The 18,564-nt window shown below is 39.6% G+C and overlaps 1 protein-coding gene across 1 annotated transcript in view; it reads left to right on the top strand.

Annotated features, from left to right (window-relative positions):
* The window catches only part of Kcnh5 (potassium voltage-gated channel subfamily H member 5), a 286,479-nt gene that overhangs the window by 44,879 nt on the left and 223,036 nt on the right, over positions 1 to 18,564 (top strand). Inside the window, exons 3-5 of the mRNA XM_021179089.3 lie at positions 949 to 1,055; positions 7,306 to 7,434; positions 18,324 to 18,439. Of these exons, the coding sequence (XP_021034748.1) occupies positions 949 to 1,055; positions 7,306 to 7,434; positions 18,324 to 18,439 (352 nt within the window). The remainder of the gene's footprint in view (positions 1 to 948; positions 1,056 to 7,305; positions 7,435 to 18,323; positions 18,440 to 18,564) is intronic.

Raw genomic sequence — 18,564 nt, 5'->3', positions numbered from 1 at the left:
TAGCAATAATAATAATCACAAAGAACAATTATAATAATCCATTGGATTGGGATGTGACCACTCTAAAATACATCTTTTTCTATTTGTACCTTTACTTTTCAACTAATGAAGTATCTTATGACTTCTCTTTGGAAAAGCCTGAATTTACAGAATCATTATTATTGTATTTTGGGGCCATTATTAAGTAAAATTGTGGTTGCTAGAATATACACACTGCCAAACTAAAGTGGCTGATTTGCTAACCGATAGTGAGTTAGAGACTGCCTGGGTAGCATGTAGAGTGTATAGACTCGTGTAGAGTTTGAATATCCTGAGCAGGGCATGGGGTTCACATCACTGTGGTAGATGAAGCAGGGTGGCAAGAACTTTCACTTTTAGAATGATAGACGACTTTCAACGATTGAGTTGTGTATTCTAGAATTTGTCATTTTATAGTTTTTGATCATGCTTGACCATTTGAAACTGGAGAAAGCACAACATTTGATAAGGGGATGTGACTGGACCGGTGCCTTTCAGTGGTTTGACTTCACACAGTTGCAGTCAACATACTGTAGTAACTAAAGTCTCCACTGATGTGAAACATACTTAAAAGAATCATGGTAATTGAAATTACCACGGTAGTGCATGGTAGTGCATATGGAAACCATTTATAACCAGGAAGTACTCTCTCTCTGCCTCTCTGCTTTGCTATGTAAGTAAAGATAGCTATCCGCAGGAAGTTTTAGCAGCAGTGATTGAAACATGGCTTAATATTTTACTGTCTTTACATATCCTACTACAGATCACAAATTTCTAGTGCTACACAATAAGATTTGCATAAATAATGGCTTGCATATTTTGAGTTCATTGTGTGGGGACATCATTTAAGGCAAAAATGAAATACTTAATCATAGACAATGGTGTGATTGATCTGTGACACAGAAATGAAACAGCCTTTTTTTCTTCCAGTTTTATGTATGGAGAACTGACCGACAAGAAGACCATTGAGAAAGTCAGGCAGACTTTTGACAACTACGAGTCAAACTGTTTTGAAGTTCTTCTGTACAAAAAAAACCGTAGGTATTTTTGTTACCAATAAGATGACCTAGGTCTTTCTAGATTTTAGTTTGGGAAGTGGTAGCTAAGCAACAAGGTAGAGAGGATTACAATGCTTCATTACTGCTCTTGCTGTAGGGGGAGAGGTTGCTGGTGAAATTAGATTGAAAAATTAATGATGATTTGACCCTCGAAAAGATCCTCTTGAAGAATGGAAACAAACATGGTGTGTTTTAGCCTACTTTTACAAATTTATTTTGATTTTTATTTAGTAAAAAATATATTGTATGGATGAATGTTTTGCTTGCATGTGTGCATGTGTACCATGTGCGTGCCTGATGCCTGCCAAGTTCAGACGGTATCAGGTCTCCTGGGACTGGATCGCAGATGGTTGTGAGCTGCCATGTGGATGCTGGCAACTGAACTCAGATCTTCTGCAAAGGCAAAGGAGCTCTTAACTGCTCAGCCATCTCTCCAGTCCCACATTGTTATTTTAAACATTACAGTGTTTCATATTTATTGGATACAAAGTGACCCTATTACTTAGGAGTGCTATGTGAATACTTAAATCAAACAAGGAACACTCAACATTTCAAATATTTACTTTTTGTGGTAAGAATATTGGAAATTGCTCTCTTGGCAACTCTGGTGTCTGCAGTTTGCTGTTATTATTAACCGTAGTCATCATGCTGTGCAATACATCTCACACCTAGACATTGTGCTATGTGCGATGATTTTCTTATTCCTTTAACATTGTTGCAAATATCATAAACTCACTCCCTCTCCCCCCACTCTGTGTGTGCATGTGTGTATTGTATATGCATGTGTATATGTGTATGTATATTTGTGTATGTATAGGTATGTATATGGTGTTCACAGATTGTGAAGGCCAGTGGAGGACATTAGATGCCTTCCTCCATTTCCTTCTGTATTCCCTGGAGACCAGGTCTTTTACTTGAGTTTCTTACTTTCCAGGTAGACTAACTAGTCTGTGAATCCCAATCATCCTTCTGTCTCTGTCTTTTCCTTTTCTCCCAGAGCTGTGGTGATTCACACACAGAGCCATGCTTGGCTTTTTGTGTGGGATCCATGCAGGTCCTTATGCTTGCTCAGCAGACATTCCTACCCACTGAGTCATCTCCCCAGCCCAAGAAATTCTTTTAAAGACTGAACAGTATTCACTTCATATACATACTTCATTGTTTTATCCATTTATATATTGATGAACATTCAGATCAATAATAAATTGGCTCCTGTGAATTGTAGTGCAATGAACATGAGTGTGCATGTTTTGTAGATTTCAAATCTTTTGGGTAAATACCCAGCTGTGGAACTGTTACATCATATGGCGGCTTTGTTCTAAAAATTTAAAATTAATTCCAGAGTAGGTTTTTTTTTGTAGTGTCTGTGCTAATGTATGTTCATAATTACATTATTAGAGGAGTCCTTTCTTACGGTTACTACACAAATATCAGTGAGGTGGATATATAGTTGTTTGTTATCAGTATTTACAAAACTACCCTTTACATAGCCTTGAACTGTTTCCTGTTTGAGAGTGATGGGCATAGGCATTATTCCCAGGACAGGATAGTCACATCTGGTAAATATCTGCTGATATTGTGAATTATTCTCTAGGATTGGAATTGTACATAGTCTGTTGCTACTTATCACATAGAACCTCATGGTACAGCCCCTATTTGGGAAAAATAACCAACCAACGAACTAACCAACCACCACTACATGCACATCCTCAACCATCAAGTCTTCTATTTAACTTGATGGCTCCTTTGCATGGTCATGTGAACTTTGTTTCTTTTCGCTGCTTTCTCAAATGTCTTCTTTCTCCTCCTCCTCTTCCTCCTCCTCCTCCTCTTCTTCCTCTTCTTCCTTCTTCTCCTTCTTCTTGATATGTAGAGTCCCTTCATAGTCCTTAATCAAGAAGCCATCTCTAAAAAGGAAGAACTATTTTCTCCAATGTAGTCTCTCACTGGGTATATTGGCTACACTTAGGACAAGGCCCATCCTCTGCAGTAGATGGCCTACACAAAACAAACAGTGGTATTTTTGTAGACCTTTTGTCTCGTATTGCTTTGGTTTTGGTGGAATTTTTGTCTTATTACTCTTTTGCTTGTATACTATGATTTTTGATTTTGTGGGTTTTTTGGGGGGGTTATTTGTGTGTATGTGTTGTGTGTGTTTCTTCTTCTTCTTCTTCTTCTTCTTCTTCTTCTTCTTCTTCTTCTTCTTCTTCTTCTTCTTCTTCTTCTTCTTCTTCTTCTTCTTCTTCTCCTTCTCCTTCTCCTTCTCCTTCTCCTTCTCCTTCTCCTTCTCCTTCTCCTTCTCCTTCTCCTTCTCCTTCTTCTTCTTCTTCTTCTTCTTCTTCTTCTTCTTCTTCTTCTTCTATTCTTTTAAATTCTGTCTTTGTTGTTGTTGTTCCTTTATTTGCTTGTTTTAAAGAGAGAGAGAAAGAAGATATGGAGTTGGGGTGGGTATGAAGGTGGGGAGAAGCTGAGAAGAGTTGGGAGAAGAGAAACTGAGATCAGAATATATTGTAAGAAGAATTTATTTCCAATAAACATCTATATAAATGTTTATGTGTGTATGTGTGTGCATATGCTTTCATGTTAAGTGACAGCAGAAACTATATACATCTTCAGTGGTTGCTATAGTCTTTTTAAGTGTGGGAGACATCCTAACCTCAGTAGAACACACTGGTTCTAGGTTTCTTATATGTTGGATTTCACGGTGCACAGTTTATCCTTCCCTTTCCTTCGATCTGTTATTCCTTATGGAATACATGGAATTAAAAATTAGATTTTCTTTTTTAGCACTAGACCCACAAAAGGATAACAGCCCCCATGGACATCGCTTCACAAAAGTGCATTTGGCAATGGAATCATTTTCCTTTCTGGTTTTACTTATCAAAACTTTCAACAATTTAGCTTGCATTTTTAGAACCAAGGTCAAAAAGATATTTCTGTCTGAAGTCACACTCAGCTGCCAGTGTGTCACATAGAAAGCCATCAGTTCTGAATGATCAGTTCTTCCTGCTACGCAGGCTATACACATTTTCTTGGTCTTCCCTTCAGGCTCAAATATTTATTTATGATTCATAGGATGCTCAAATGCCCAAGTTCCCTTCATTTTCACATAGATATTTCTAGTCTTTAGATGACTTAGATATATGGCCCAAGTTTAGCAAATAATTGAAGATGACTTACCCTCACATTTAAGTAGAATTAACAAATATTTGCTCAATTTTCAGACTTTGTAGCCAAGTCCATAGTTTGAGTGTGTCAAAACTATTTCAATGGGATTCTATTATTTTTAAATTTATTTTTAAACATATGGGAAATACCTTGAAATTTACATTTTTACAATTCTCCTTCTAGGATGGTTTGAAATGATGTGACTTTTATTCATATCTGCCCGATCTCTTAAGGGGACTGAATATTGCTATATGAACATCTGTATACAGCTGGTAGGAGACAGGCCCTGCCACCCTGCAGAAAGCTCCGGTTCTCCTCTGTGTGCTCTTTGCATCTGTCTTTAATTTTGATTTTTCTTTAATATAAAGGATGGGTATTATCCATGCACTAGGGTAGAACACAAGCATTTTAGCCAGATGTAAAGGAATCTCACAAGTGGTCATCTCAAACAGCTTTTACCCATCAACTACAAAAAGAGTGTTTTGTGACTTTGAAAAATGTTAGATGGGGAAATTGACGTATCTTTTGAAGGCTGAGGAATGCCTGAATACCAAGCCCCGTCCCCAAGACTTTCATCAGGTAATTAAGTTACAGTACACAGCATTTTGCAAATGGGGCAGTTGATTTACTCAGTCAGTGTTGAGATTTCAGCTTGTAACTTTTTAAAAATTTTCTTCCCATTTAGTGTCCTATTAAAAGGAGGCATTTCGGGCTGGTGAGATGGCTCAGTGGTTAAGAGCACTGACTGCTCTTCCAAAGGTCCTGAGTTCAAATCCCAGCAACCACATGGTGGCTCACAACCACCCATAATGAGGTCTGCCTCCCTCTTCTGGTGTGCCTGAAGTCAGCTACAGTGTACTTATATAATAAATAAATAAATCTTTAAAAAAAAAAGGAGGCATTTCCTATTCTGGGGATAGTTTATCTTTGGGGCAAAGACAGAATCTACCTATGTTGCTAGTGCCCAGTGCCCAGTGCCCAAGCCCTGGGTGTTGGGAAGAATACACTTCTGTCCATCCATCTCAGACTTCCTGTCTGAGCCCATTCTGGGGGAAGTCTGAGCCTATGAGCTGCAAAAAATTCTACCTTGATATTTGGAAACAGCTTTTCAGACAGCCCTGTCTCTGCCAGAATTCCAAAAGTGGCTGTTTCGGTAGGAAGGCATGACTGTGGCACCAGCTCTTCTTGTCCAGATTTCTAGCAGGCCCAGGAAAAAGAAAAGGATTTTCAATGCTTTTTTTTCCTTTGTTTATAACCCTCTCTGCCTCTAGCTCACCAAGTTGGAACAGCCACAGGCCATGAACACAGCAGTGTCTGGCAGTGGTTATTTGTAAAACTGTATATCACTCACAGTTCCCAGACACGCTGTGTAAGACGAGAGCAGGAAACAGGGAGGAAGCCTGGCTGGGAGATGATGGGTTTGTTTCCAAGTCTCCTTCTCATTCTGCAATCATTTCAGAAAGGGCTGTGTCCTCCTATGGACCTGTTAGAGCCACAGAGACTTAGTGGCCGGAGCTGAACATTATCTTATAAGTCTCTCTGCAGTGGTATGGCTTCTGGAGCCTGCTGAGGGACTCAACTCATCTGGTGTAAATGGCAAGTTAGCCCTTCCACGACTTAGGTAGATTCCTCAGGTTTAGCAGGTAATTGAAGAGCACTATAATTACTGTGCCCATTTAGACAGAATTGGCAGTGGCATTAGGTGACCCAGTTTTGGATCCAGGTCTGAAGGAGGTGGTTACTTGGATTTCATGGGGGACCACTAAGATGCTCTAAGTTCTCAGCTGCATCAGCTACACATAACCTCTTCTGCCCCTAAGCATGGACGATTTGGGGGCTTTTATTGCTCTTTTGCTTGATAAAAATCTGATGGAAAATGAATTTATTTACTTACTATTTTTTTTTATTGTGATAGAATGTTCTTTCAGTGTGCTGCTGCTGTGTGGATAATTATTCCCTTGGGGTATTTCTCATGCCTCCATCTAGTCCATTGTTGCAATTATTTGTCAGTTCTGAGGTCTGTCCAGACCCTGAGCTTTAAAACTGTGAAACCCTCATCCCTCTGGAGAATGCAGTAGCTGTTTCTTGAAGAATGATGTGGCGCAGTTGAGCCTCCAGGGGCAGGAGGCAGTGGCTCACTAAGACACCGGAGATTCTCAAGCTCTGAACACACATGCTGTTTTACTTTACCTTTGATGATTGCCCTAAATGTTTCAGGTAGCACTCAGTGTACAGTAGGTATCAAGTATTGGTGATGTCTCCTGTGACCAAGGACATAGCCATCAAAGTGTCACCTAAGTCCACCGGATGGAAGAGAGGGCCTTGGGACAGAAGCAGCTTTTGAGATGCTCTTCTGGGAGTCAGGTTTGTCAGGGTGGTAGGTGTTGCTGTTGTAGCTAATTGGAAACTCTTGTCAAGGTGACAAGACCAGAGAAGCATGTGGGAGTGATCACACTTGGTGAGTTTGTCAGAGGCCTCAGGACACAGACCTAAAGGTGATGCTGGTATAACTTTAGGAGTAAGACTGCCTTTGTGTACACAAGTTGGGAAGAGATCCTGTACTTTTCTTTAGAATGTTCATATTTGGGGATAAAATTACACTCACTAAGTCTGAACCATTGGTACCTGATAGAGAGTTAAACGGTTTTGTTTTGTTGCTTTAGATTGAGATTTAATTCAAGGCCTTATGCATACAAGACATCATACTTATGCGTACATTCTACCACTGAACTACATCCCCAGCCCTTGTTAAATTTTTAATTTTGCTCTCAATTATTTATGAGACAGAGTATTTCTAAGTTGCCCAGTGAACTCTTTAGCTCACTTTGTAGTAGAGACCATTCTTGAATCTGTGATCCTCCTGCCTCAGCCTCCTCAGTATATATAAAACCTGATTATAGACCTGAACGAGCAGCTCTGGTTAAAGCATTGTTTTTAGTCTTGTAACAAAACTACTGTTTTGGTGCTGAAGCAAGGAAAGATATGGCAGAGTCATGGAAGCTAACCCTTACTGTGGCCCTGACACCCCTCTGTCCTCTTTCTCCCTCTTTCTCCCCTACAGGTACCCCTGTTTGGTTTTACATGCAAATCGCACCAATACGAAATGAACACGAGAAGGTGGTCTTGTTCCTGTGTACATTCAAGGACATTACACTGTTCAAACAGCCTATAGAGGATGACTCAACGAAAGGTAATGTCCAAAATGGAGTTTCCGTACCTAAGAAGTCGGTGGCCTTTTATCTGCCTCTTCCTCCCCCTCCTCCTCCTCCTCCTCCTCATAAAACACCAAATCTATGCTACATCCACATATAATAACCTAACTTTAAGCTGAAATATATCATTAATAAAGCATGTCTACTGACAACTTAAGTATTAACAATTAAAATAAGTTCAACTGGAATAAAATAAATACATTAACAAAAATCCAACGAATTGTACCTTTTATCACATGTATGGCTGCCTCAAAGGGAAAGACACAGAAAGCCAGTAGTATCTCAGGAGCTAATACTGATAACAAGAATACACTGTGAAGTACAAAGGGCTGATTACAGACAGACAGACAGACAGACAGACAATGAAAAACCAGAATTTTTATGCATTCAGAAAATGTAGCTAGAGAAATCTGAAAGCCCGCCAAATCTCAGCATTACACACATTGACTTGCTTTCTAATAGATTTGGTGATGTTTTTAAAGTACAGGTTTAATTTTGCCCCCTATTATATATGAGCACATCCCGGGAAGAATGTACATCTATTGTCTCCGTGAGCTTCCTGTACAGGCACTGCACTTAGGCAAAGATGGAGTCAATCATCTTACAAACGTGTTAATCTTCAAAAATAGGCTATAAAAGTGCAGAACCTAAAAGAACAGTCTAGATCATGTACATATGGCTCAGCTTGTGGATGGGAACAGGGCCTAGTGTACATGTTCCTGATACAGAAGCACTTCTGCAAGAGCAGACACATCTCAACCCAGGTCTCCAGTCAACACAGGAGATAAGTCTTCTCCCAGGGACCCCTCATAGTGCACAGTGGAAGTGGGAAGAAGTTGGGGTTCTTGGAGCTCTTCACCCTTTTGTCCAACCAAGGGGGTAGGGCAAGGAAAATGAGTAGTGCAAATTTATTTTTGAAACAGTTTCTTAATAAAATACTTTGAGTTTGCTAGACCCATGGACTGTTGAGTAAACTCAGGCATCAAATGCTGAGTTAGCTAGCTGGTGGCTGTCCTCCCTTCATCCCAAACTGCCTGTGCACTGAGGAAACTACCCTGACTGTGAAAGAAAAAAATGGGAGAGATGGGTGTCTACAGCATATTTTCTCTCCCTACCTCCCTCTCCTGCTGTATCTTCCTATGGACTTAGTTTTCTCTACATTTGTCCTAGTGAAGTATAGGGAGGAATTCCATACGGCATGGTTAATTCGGGAGCAGCCTGATTGGCACTTCAACACCTTGTACCTAGGGAGCTTTAGAGTGAAGGGAATTACACATAGCCAGGGCTGATTTCGCTGAGGTCCTACCAGAGAGGTATTGATAATTTGATGGAGTTTTGTTCAACCAACTGAGCCTTACTGGCTGATTACATTCAGTTTACTTATCAGCTTCTATTTATGCAGTTGTATGTTCTCTTGAGTGGAAGTTGTAACATTTGTCGTAAAGAGAGTGGCTGGCCCAATGCAAGCCTCCCCAAGTGGAGCGTTATTGACTGCAGCATCCAGAGGCGCAGCTATGGGAACCTAGAGCACTCTTTATTCTCTCCGATGTAATTTATTCCCAATTTATTTTCTCCATTTGGGTTTAAATTAGAAGATGGTGTCATATAAATGGAGACTTTAAATTCATTTAGAAATAGGCTTTATAAAATGTTATTTTTAAGAACCTCTTAGGAGACCAAAAGGGAATGCTTGCCTTTATGCAGTTGGCAAATGCTCCTTTCCCTTCCTTCTGAAAAAAAAATAAAAATAAAAAACCCCCAGCACAGAGCTTTAAGCTTTCCAACTGCAACCATAATTACAGAAAATGACATTAATTTATCCCTTGCAGGTGAGTCTAAATACATAATATTGTATCTATTCACATTTTTGTTAGTACCAAATTAAAAGAAGAAACTTTATACTGTGCCAGGCATTGAAAATATGACTGAACAAATTAATTTGTACATGTCTCCGAAATTCTAGTCTATATGAAGTCATTTTCTGGAAGATCAAGTAAAATATCTAATTTAGGGCCTAGATAACACACATATTCTCTCTTTCTGTCTCTCTCTGTCTCTCTCTCTGTTTCTCTCTCTGTCTCTCTGTCTCTCTGTCTCTGTCTCTGTCTCTCTGTCTCTCTGTCTCTCTCTTCCCCCTCCTTTTGTATGACCCAGGCAAACCTGCAGCTCAGTATTACATCATTTCAGCCATTCAAATGCTGGAATTCCAAGCATGCACCATCACAACCAGCTAGTATTACCTTTAAAATATTAAAACATACTTCTAAACATCTTTGTACTTAATGTTGATGTCTTTGAAACTTCGTGGTGCTTCAGACAAAGGCTAGAAAACATATTTTTCCTCCATTGTATATGGAACACTCATCAGAATATACCATGTTCTGAGACATGCCCTTTTTTTGACCAATTTGAACAAATACATACCTTTGAGAATGTATCCCAGACCATAATGGAGTCAAATTAGAACTCAATTACTGAAAGATGCATGGAAAATTCCCCAACAATTTGGAAGTTGAGGAACACATTTCTAAATAATATATAAAAACTTAAGTAAAAATATTCTGAACTGAATCAAAATTTAGCTTTTTCAAATTTGTGGAAGAGAGTAAAGGCAAGACTGAGAGGAAAATATGTAATGTTAAATGTACATCTGATGAAAGAAAATGACTTAAAAAAACAACAACCCAGTAACCTAGTTTCCATCTTAAGAAGCTAAAAAAGAAGAGAATGTTAAACCAAAGCGAGTGGAGGACAAGATCCTGAACCATACGGGAGAAATCATTGAAAAACTGGACAGCATTGTAGAAAAACCCATCAAAACTCAAAGCTAACTCTTACAATGAAAGTATCATTACAATTAACCCACGGCTCTGATAACCAAGAGAAAAGAGGGGAGACACAAATCGCCAGTGCAGAAAATGAAAGGTCTATACCCACTTATCCTGTGGCTACTAAAGCCTAGACAACGATCACCCTGTGGTCACCATTGATGACTTATGAGAAATAATAGACCATTCTCATGAAACAGATTTTTTTTTTTTTTGAGACAGGGTTTCTCTGTACAGCTCTGGCTGTCCTGGACCTCACTCTGTAGACCAGGCTGGCCTCCAACTCAGAAATCCACCTCCTCTGCCTCCCAAGTGAGGGGATTAAAGGCGTGCGCCACCACGCCCGGCTTGAAACAGAAAATCTTAATGTCTCATCACTATTAAATACTCGAGCAGTAAAGAGTAGTTCTATTCCCCAAACCAAGGGAACAGAAAGTACAAATAGTTTCATCAGGAGACCCTAATAAACTCTGAAGGAAGGCGTTTCTCCTTTTCCTTCTTCAGGATTTTACACACGTATATATGATAGCCACCATTCCCCTCTTTCACACTTCCCTCTCCTCCCCCCAAATGCCTTCCTCCCTAAATGGGTCATTCTAATCAGCCTCCCAAAGCATCCAGGTTCAAGGCACATGTGGGAAGAAGAGGAGGAAAGAACACAAGAGCTCAGGGATGGGGAAGAGGTCTTTGGTCTGCTGCTGTGTGGACATGGCTGCTGTACATATGCATCCATAACATTGCTGGGGCTGCCTGCATGTCCTCTAGGTCTCTTCCACAATGCAGAAGGTACTGCTCTGATACCAAACCCAGGAAAGACAGTACGGAAAAGAAAATGATAGATGAGTGTCCCACTCTTAACATCATAGTCCACAAAACTGAATCCATAAAGTATCGGAGGAATTATGCATGACAATTAAAGGGACTCTATCTTCAAAATGCAATTTTCCAAATCTGTCCTATCAGTGAGGTGGCTAAAAACCAAATGAACAAACAAACAAACAAACAAACAAAAATAAACCCACATGATCCCTTTAGTTGGCATAGAAAAAGCATTTGAAAAATTCAAAACTCACTAAAAGCCTTTGAAAAAAATTCAACATTCATTCATGATTTAAAATCCCTAGAAAAACATGAATGGGGATGATTTCCCATGTTCTCATGAGGAACATCTGTGAACTTCTGTGCAACCGGTGACTAATAGTGAACCCTATCTTTGGTGAGGTGCTTAAAACATTAAAGATAAAATAGTCGATATGTGATTGATAACCTGAAACATTTTTCAAGTGAATTTTGACGTCTTCACACAGTTAGCTTTGAGTGGAGTCTTTATATCCTATTTTTACCCCCAATTATGCATATATTTATTAGAGGCATGTTTCCTCCGACTTACCCTATGTAATTTATGACACAATTGAAGCTGCCCAAGGAAATGGAATGCTTCTGCACCATTGTGACCTGCTGAACCTTAATGGTAATTAGTAACTTTGTATTTATGCAACCTGGAAGTTGGTAGCATTTTGCCATGAATTGGGGGGGGCAACATATGCAGGTGCTTAAAAAGCCGACTTATCTCTGAAATAAATGCTTCTCCATTCTCCTGTCTTCATGTCCATCACTCTGCATCCCCATGTACAGTACCAGAGTGCTTGTAACACAGTCTCTTTTGAGTTCAACTATCTATTTTTATAAATTATTTTTGAGTAACCCCAGATAGATTGATTGTTGAACAGTGATTTCAATAAGTATGCAAATAAAAATCCTGGGAACAGTATTGGTGTAAAATATCTTTTTCTAGTGCCAGAAATTCTAGAAGTTGGGGTAATTTCAAAATAATTTTTGTTCTGAGGCTCCTGTATGCCTTTTCTATAGCTAACAGATTACTGAAAAAGCCTTGCGTAATGCAGCTATGAACGCTGCATATGAACTATTCTCTATTATTCATGTGAGCTGTACATTTAACATGAAAAATTCAAAAGACATGAAATATTTATGCCATTAAGTCATCATCCTACTATATCTTTGAAGCTAGTGATATAGGAATAGGAGAACATTTTTGGAAGCTTTGTAAAATAGTGTATGTTTTTATTTTAAAGATAAAGAAGAAATTAAACCTTTCGGATAAATAGGGCATGCAATTTCATTATAATGACCACAATATCAAAATGATTTAGGTTTAGAACCTTGAATAAAAAATAGTGACATTGCCTTTGATCCAGCCTTTGGCCTCACAGTAACTTAATACAAACTTTTTCATGACCTTTATAGGACTATCCTAGTCTTTTAACCTTACTTTTATCTGTTTTATTTTCCCATCCACAAGTCAAACTGACAATATTTCTGGGGATATAGGAGCGGCCCCTTTTCTTATATTCCAGTGGGGAAGACAAACAAAATAGTAGAAGCTTTCCTCCAAGAAGCTCCTGTATTCTTGGTGATCAGCTGAGCATCAGCACTGTAAAGAACGCAAGAGAGGAGTTGAGAGAGTGAAGCAGGGATTAGACAGGGGAGACACAGGGCAGCATCGAGGTCCTCTGAGGCTCCTGGTCTAGAATTTCACTAGTGTCCGTGGCCCTCATTCTGTTCTCTACTTTTGCCTAGTCAGAGGAATGCAGATGAGAAGTATGTAAAATGTTGGGTTTATCTGAAGTTCAGGTTTGATTAGGTACAAGGGAAAGGAGTCTTCAAAAGGCACATTGATTAGAAAAGGGCCTCTCTCCTTTGAAGATCTGCCTAATTTATTGGTTTGCATTCATATCGATCTCCTATTTATATTGCCAATCACCCCTTAACCCCACCCAAGAAACTCAGACAAATGGTTGAAAGACTTGAAGGAACAGACTCTGAACTTTGTTTCTGAATCAGATTAGACAGTGACTATGGTGGTTATGGCTGCAGTAATTGAGGGAGCTCTGCTTATAGCAAAGCCTATGTCCATCACAGTTTCATCCTGAATCATTTTGATTTTGTTCGTCTGATATCAACAGCGAATCATGATGAATTATGACCATCAGGAATGGCAGCAAACCTACCAGATTCTATGCTCGTCATTGCTCATTGCACTAATTGTGAAGTTTATGTTAATAGCTCCATTTTACTGCGGAAGAGCCTAACACTCAGGCTGATATCAACCCTCATGTTTTTCAGATTGCCCATTGCTGTCCCCACTTCTGCAGGAGGGAATTCACTGGCAGGCATAGTCACCTTAATCCCCTGTCCCTAAGCCTCAGGAGGATGGTGTACTTATTTCTGTCGGGCAGAGTTGTGCTCTTAAAACCAACCAAATGTCCGGATGCTAATTCCACAGGGTGAAGTAGTCTTGTTACGTTTTGTACCTCATATTTTGATGTTGGAAGATTTGTTCAGACAATCCATCAACTGTATCTGATACTTTATCTATCATAAAATGCAAATTAAAGCCCAGGAGGTCCACACTGTTGATTATCTTATGTGTTCTAAAGATCATTATCCAAATCTCTGCCCATTGATACTGTACAGAATTTTCAAACAGAGTTCCAAACTGCTAAGATAATTACCATGTGCAACACCCTCTGCCAAGCAGTCATGACCCCTTTTTGCCAATAATGAGGTTAAAAAAAATTCTCCCAGAATAAAAATAACATCAAAAAAGTAACCTGCTTGCAAAACCAATGCTTTTCTTTAGAGAGGAGACAGCAGAAGAAATAGGAGTAATTATGCCAGGCCGTCTCGTTGGCTGAGAGCAAAATTGTTTACCTAAGCTTTTTCCTTATAGATTGGAATCTTGTGTTGCAGCCCAATAGATTGATTTAACTGCCTCTGTGACTTCCTTTCATTTTTAAGATTAGGCAGTCCATGACAAAGAGGTTAATTGCAACCCAATAGAGCTAAACTAATGTTTTATTAAGAAGGAGTTGGCAGCCCGAGCTTTTAGGAGAACAAATGTTCTCATAATGCCATGAACAACTTACAGTGCAAGCATCCCACTCCTCATAGTCAACTGTCTGTTCAGATTACCCCATATCGACCACGTCTAAGTAACATCAGCGAATTGCTGAGCTGTCAGGCGCACAGTTAGATTTCTGTAGAGAGGTGGGTGGATGCAGTCCTGGGGAGAAGTGAGAACTGCTGATGAGTCTTTTTGCTTTGACCTAGACAGTGTGATTGTGTGACTTTTCCCAAAGTTTGACCGTAACGTTGGGGTTGGGGAGATATCAAATAGACTCACGTAGTCACTGATGGAGGCAGATCCAAAGCACAAAGGGAAAGACGGAAGAAAACTCAACATGGCCTGGTTTACAGTAGCGAGAAATCTGCAGACTTCTTGAGCATGTGTCCCTGTAGCATACGCACTATCAAGGAGAAACAAGTGCCTAATTCGTAGAGATGATGGGGAGCAGGCCAGAGGTGCCCTTGTGGGTTGGTGGGAAGCCAAGGAGGGAAACTTCAGGTTGTTGTGTTTGGTGTGGCTTTTGTTTCAGGTGAAGTGTGTGGATATGTGGTGGGAGGAAGGAGGTATAGAAGTCTTCAGAGAAATGCTAATGTTAGAGCATTAGAGCAGAGGATTGTGAGAGGACCCTGGTCAGGGAACAAGGTGGGCAGTGGTTCCTGCTCTTCCTCTGATGTACATATGAAAGGAACATCACACCTTGGCTTGGCTTTGGTGCTCCACCTTCTGGGGCTTGCTGAGAGCAAACTCCTACAGGATGGCTCCCTGACAATTGCCCTTGACTTTGGTTTCTCTATGCCAGAACTGGCCCCTCACCTAGCCCTGCCTTTTTTTTCTCAGCTAGTGGTCCTCAAGTTCTTTCTGAAGAGTAGGAACACTCTCTACCTTCTCTGCTCCAGAGTTTGTTAGATAGGTATTGATACCCACTGAAAGCTGAGCCTAGCTCCTTTGTTACATTTTCATTGTATCTAAGGCAAGTGATGTGCTAATCTCTGTTTAACATTTTTCACTCATTGTTTCACTTATTCAACCGAAATGTAATGAGTGCCCTTTACAAGTTTACATTGATCAGACTATATATAGTTGTGCACAGACACATGGAAACCAGTATTTAAATTAGGAACTACTGTTTCCTTACTATGAAATGCAGCAGTAAGAGTAAGTGACTATAGCTTTTATGGTTGAATTTTTCCTTCCTCACATGCCTCATTGTTGGCATGGTTGTAGAGATGAGTGAATTCTAACATTCTGAAGGTTTGCCCTCTTGCTCAGTTTATTGCAAACATTCCTTTTGTATAGCTCCTTTGTTTCCAATTTTTTTTCTAGGCAGAACTTTATTGTATACACAGAATGCAAATGGGTTTCTCTTTTGACCCTACTCAGATTTACAGAGCTCTCACATCATCTTTTTTAGAAATGTGAGCCTTGAGGGAAAAAAAAGATGAGCTGGAAAGTTTCTAGAAATAGCCTATGCAACTATAATACCCAGTTTATGTAAGGTGAGGAATTATCAGATATAGTTTAGCATGCTGATGACTGAAATAGTTACAGTCATCTAAGGGCATCCTTATTATTTACACCCCCCCCAATTGACCAAGGCCCACTATAGGAACACATAAATGGGCTTTAGTCTCCAATAAAATTGGATTAGTCAGTTGCCTTTTGTTAACTTACCTACAGCTTTAGTGTCACCATGAAGAGATGAACTTTAGTTTACCCAAAGTAATCTACAACAGCATTGATGCTGCCACTGTCACACAATGTGTATGCTGTGGTGTATGAAGGAGGGCATTGCAAGTAGCTCTAGGAAGCTTCCAGAATGTAGTAATCCTTCAATTGAGTCTGAACTGCCATCAGCCAAATAGAATTCTAGACAAGTAGGATGAGGGTAATAAAGCAATGAGTGGGGTATTATAGTATGTAAAAGGAACTCTGGGAGACCTAACTATAGTTTGAATTTTTTTTTTAAATTAATTTTCTGTTGGTTTAGTAAGGGTGGAAACAGTAAGAGGAGATTCCAGGCCATAGATATAGTGTAAATCCTTGTGGTTGGAAGCTAAATGTCCTCTCTTCCAAGGACATACCATGCTATCCTGGAAGTCTCCAAGGTTGATCTGAAAGACTGAAATAGGGGAATGTGTGCTCTAATCTGTGTTTTAGAAAGAATTTAGCAGCATGTGGACGTGTTCTCAGGGGGTTGTCACCTGACTGCAATGGCAGATGCTGTACGGTCTGACATGTAAGGGTGGAAGGCATTCATTTTGAAAGGTATATATTCATAAATTATAAACTAGAAGGCTTAGGTGTGTGTGTGGGGGGGGGGTGGGTGGGTGGGTGGTGTTAACTTTAGAAAGTTAGAAATAGCACCAGATAATTCATCAAGATCAGGGATATATGGTAGATTTAGGATGGGCAACACAGAGAGAAGGTAATGATGAGATGATTTTGGACGCGTTGGGAACCAGATGTCTATAGAATATCTTAGAAAAGCATGGCCAATGGCAGAGGTATGTGTGGGTCTAGCACACAGAAGAGAAATTGAGGTTTGTTATAGAGAAATTAAGTCAATTCTGTAGGTTGATGCTACAATTTCTGGAGAGCTGATGGTGTCTTTGTTGCCTCATTGTGAGACTGGAACGTTGTACAGAACTTTGGGTTTCACACAACGCTGCCTTCAACCTGACTTTAAATTCTAGTCACTAGGATAAGGTCTGTTACTAAAGAAGAAAAAAGGGCTTTCCATTAACACATGTCAGCTTACTTCTGACTGTCTGTGAACACACAGAAGGAGTAGAATTGGTAGAAGAAGTTCTAAGCCTGAACAACTAGTCTAATGACTCATAGTAAAGTCCAGTGTTACCTGTACTCTGTGATTTGACAGGCATTAGTCTTCTGTAGGCCCAGCGTTTCTTCAGTTTAGTGAATCGTCTGAAATTTCATCAAGTTCATCCCTTTTGACCAGCTGTAGTTTTCACTTTTAAGGAATTGTTTGGGAACTATCCCATCAATGAGTAATACTGCAGAAATGCTGAAGTGGGTTTAAACAAATCTTTAATAGAGACGAGCTTTTGATTTAGCTAGAGAAAAGATAGCTGAGATAGGGCCAGAATATGGCTGGGTTTTCTCTGTTTGCTCACATCTCATTGGTATTTCTTTGAAATTAATGATTTTAATAATGGCAATTTGAGTCCCCAGAAGAAAATTTCTTCCCATTAAATTCACATTCCTTTTTCCCAAAAGCAACTTCTCTTTCTGAAAATATGATTAGGGCTTTAGATATTCCAAGCATAACTTTTTTAGATATCACTGCAGTTGTTAATGAGAGAAATAACATTTGTTATGCTACAAGGAAAGTAGAATGTGTGATATGAACCATGATATGGGAGAGTGGTTGGAATTGAGCTAATTCTCCTGTACATCTCTGTGTACAGAAGAACTGTTTTCATTAAGGTGGTAGTAGCCGCTCTAACAAACAAGAATAATGTAGTAATGTTATGTGTTATTTTTTTATTAATAAGGAAAAATGATTTGACACAGGAAAAGGATATTTCTTGTTCATGTAATAATCCAAAGCAAGTGGCCCTGGCTGGCATCCTTTTGCACAGCCATCCAGTGGCTTTGCCTTCCCCTTAGGCCTTGCCAGTTGCATCCAGCTGGTAGAAGGGGGAGGGACTCCTTTATAGCAACTTGCTTTTGGAATAGAGATATAGATGTGGCATCATGTTTTTGCTTACAGTCCATTAGTGAGATATAGGGACTTGGAACACACAGATGCATGGGGTGCTGAGAAAACAGCTGGCTAGGCAGCTGCTTTCCCTTAACAAACGCATGCAAAGCAAAGGACCACAAAGGTTTTTAAACTTAGTGTCTACCTTGACTACTGGGACTGCATAATAGATCTGAGAAAGGCACAGATGTTACAAAGTGCCACAGATATTAGAATGTACCTCATTTTAGCCACACTTCACATATATTATGGGTGTTTACTTAAGGATAAAACTGACACTTCTCAGTTTTTCTGGAGAGAGTGGCTACAATCCTTTGACATTCTGAGAGAATTCATTTCCAACTCATTGTATATGAACAACTAAAACTCTCTTTTCATCTTTTGAAGGTTGGACGAAGTTTGCCCGGTTGACACGGGCTTTGACAAATAGCCGAAGTGTTTTACAGCAGCTTACACCAATGAATAAAACCGAGACAGTCCACAAACATTCAAGACTAGCTGAAGTAAGTATGAGAAACACTTTGTTTTCAAGGTAGTGGCATTGATACACTTTCCCCCAAATTACTCAATATAAGCAAAATTGCTAGGTAATTATCTATCTATCTATCTATCTATCTATCTATCTATC

Source organism: Mus caroli, unplaced genomic scaffold (genome assembly GCF_978045245.1).
Source record: "Mus caroli unplaced genomic scaffold, Mus_caroli_1 scaffold_14, whole genome shotgun sequence".
NCBI classification, from domain to species: Eukaryota; Metazoa; Chordata; class Mammalia; order Rodentia; family Muridae; genus Mus; species Mus caroli.
The sequence above is the reverse complement of the archived record's forward strand: the minus strand, read 5'-3'. Positions and strand labels throughout refer to the sequence as shown.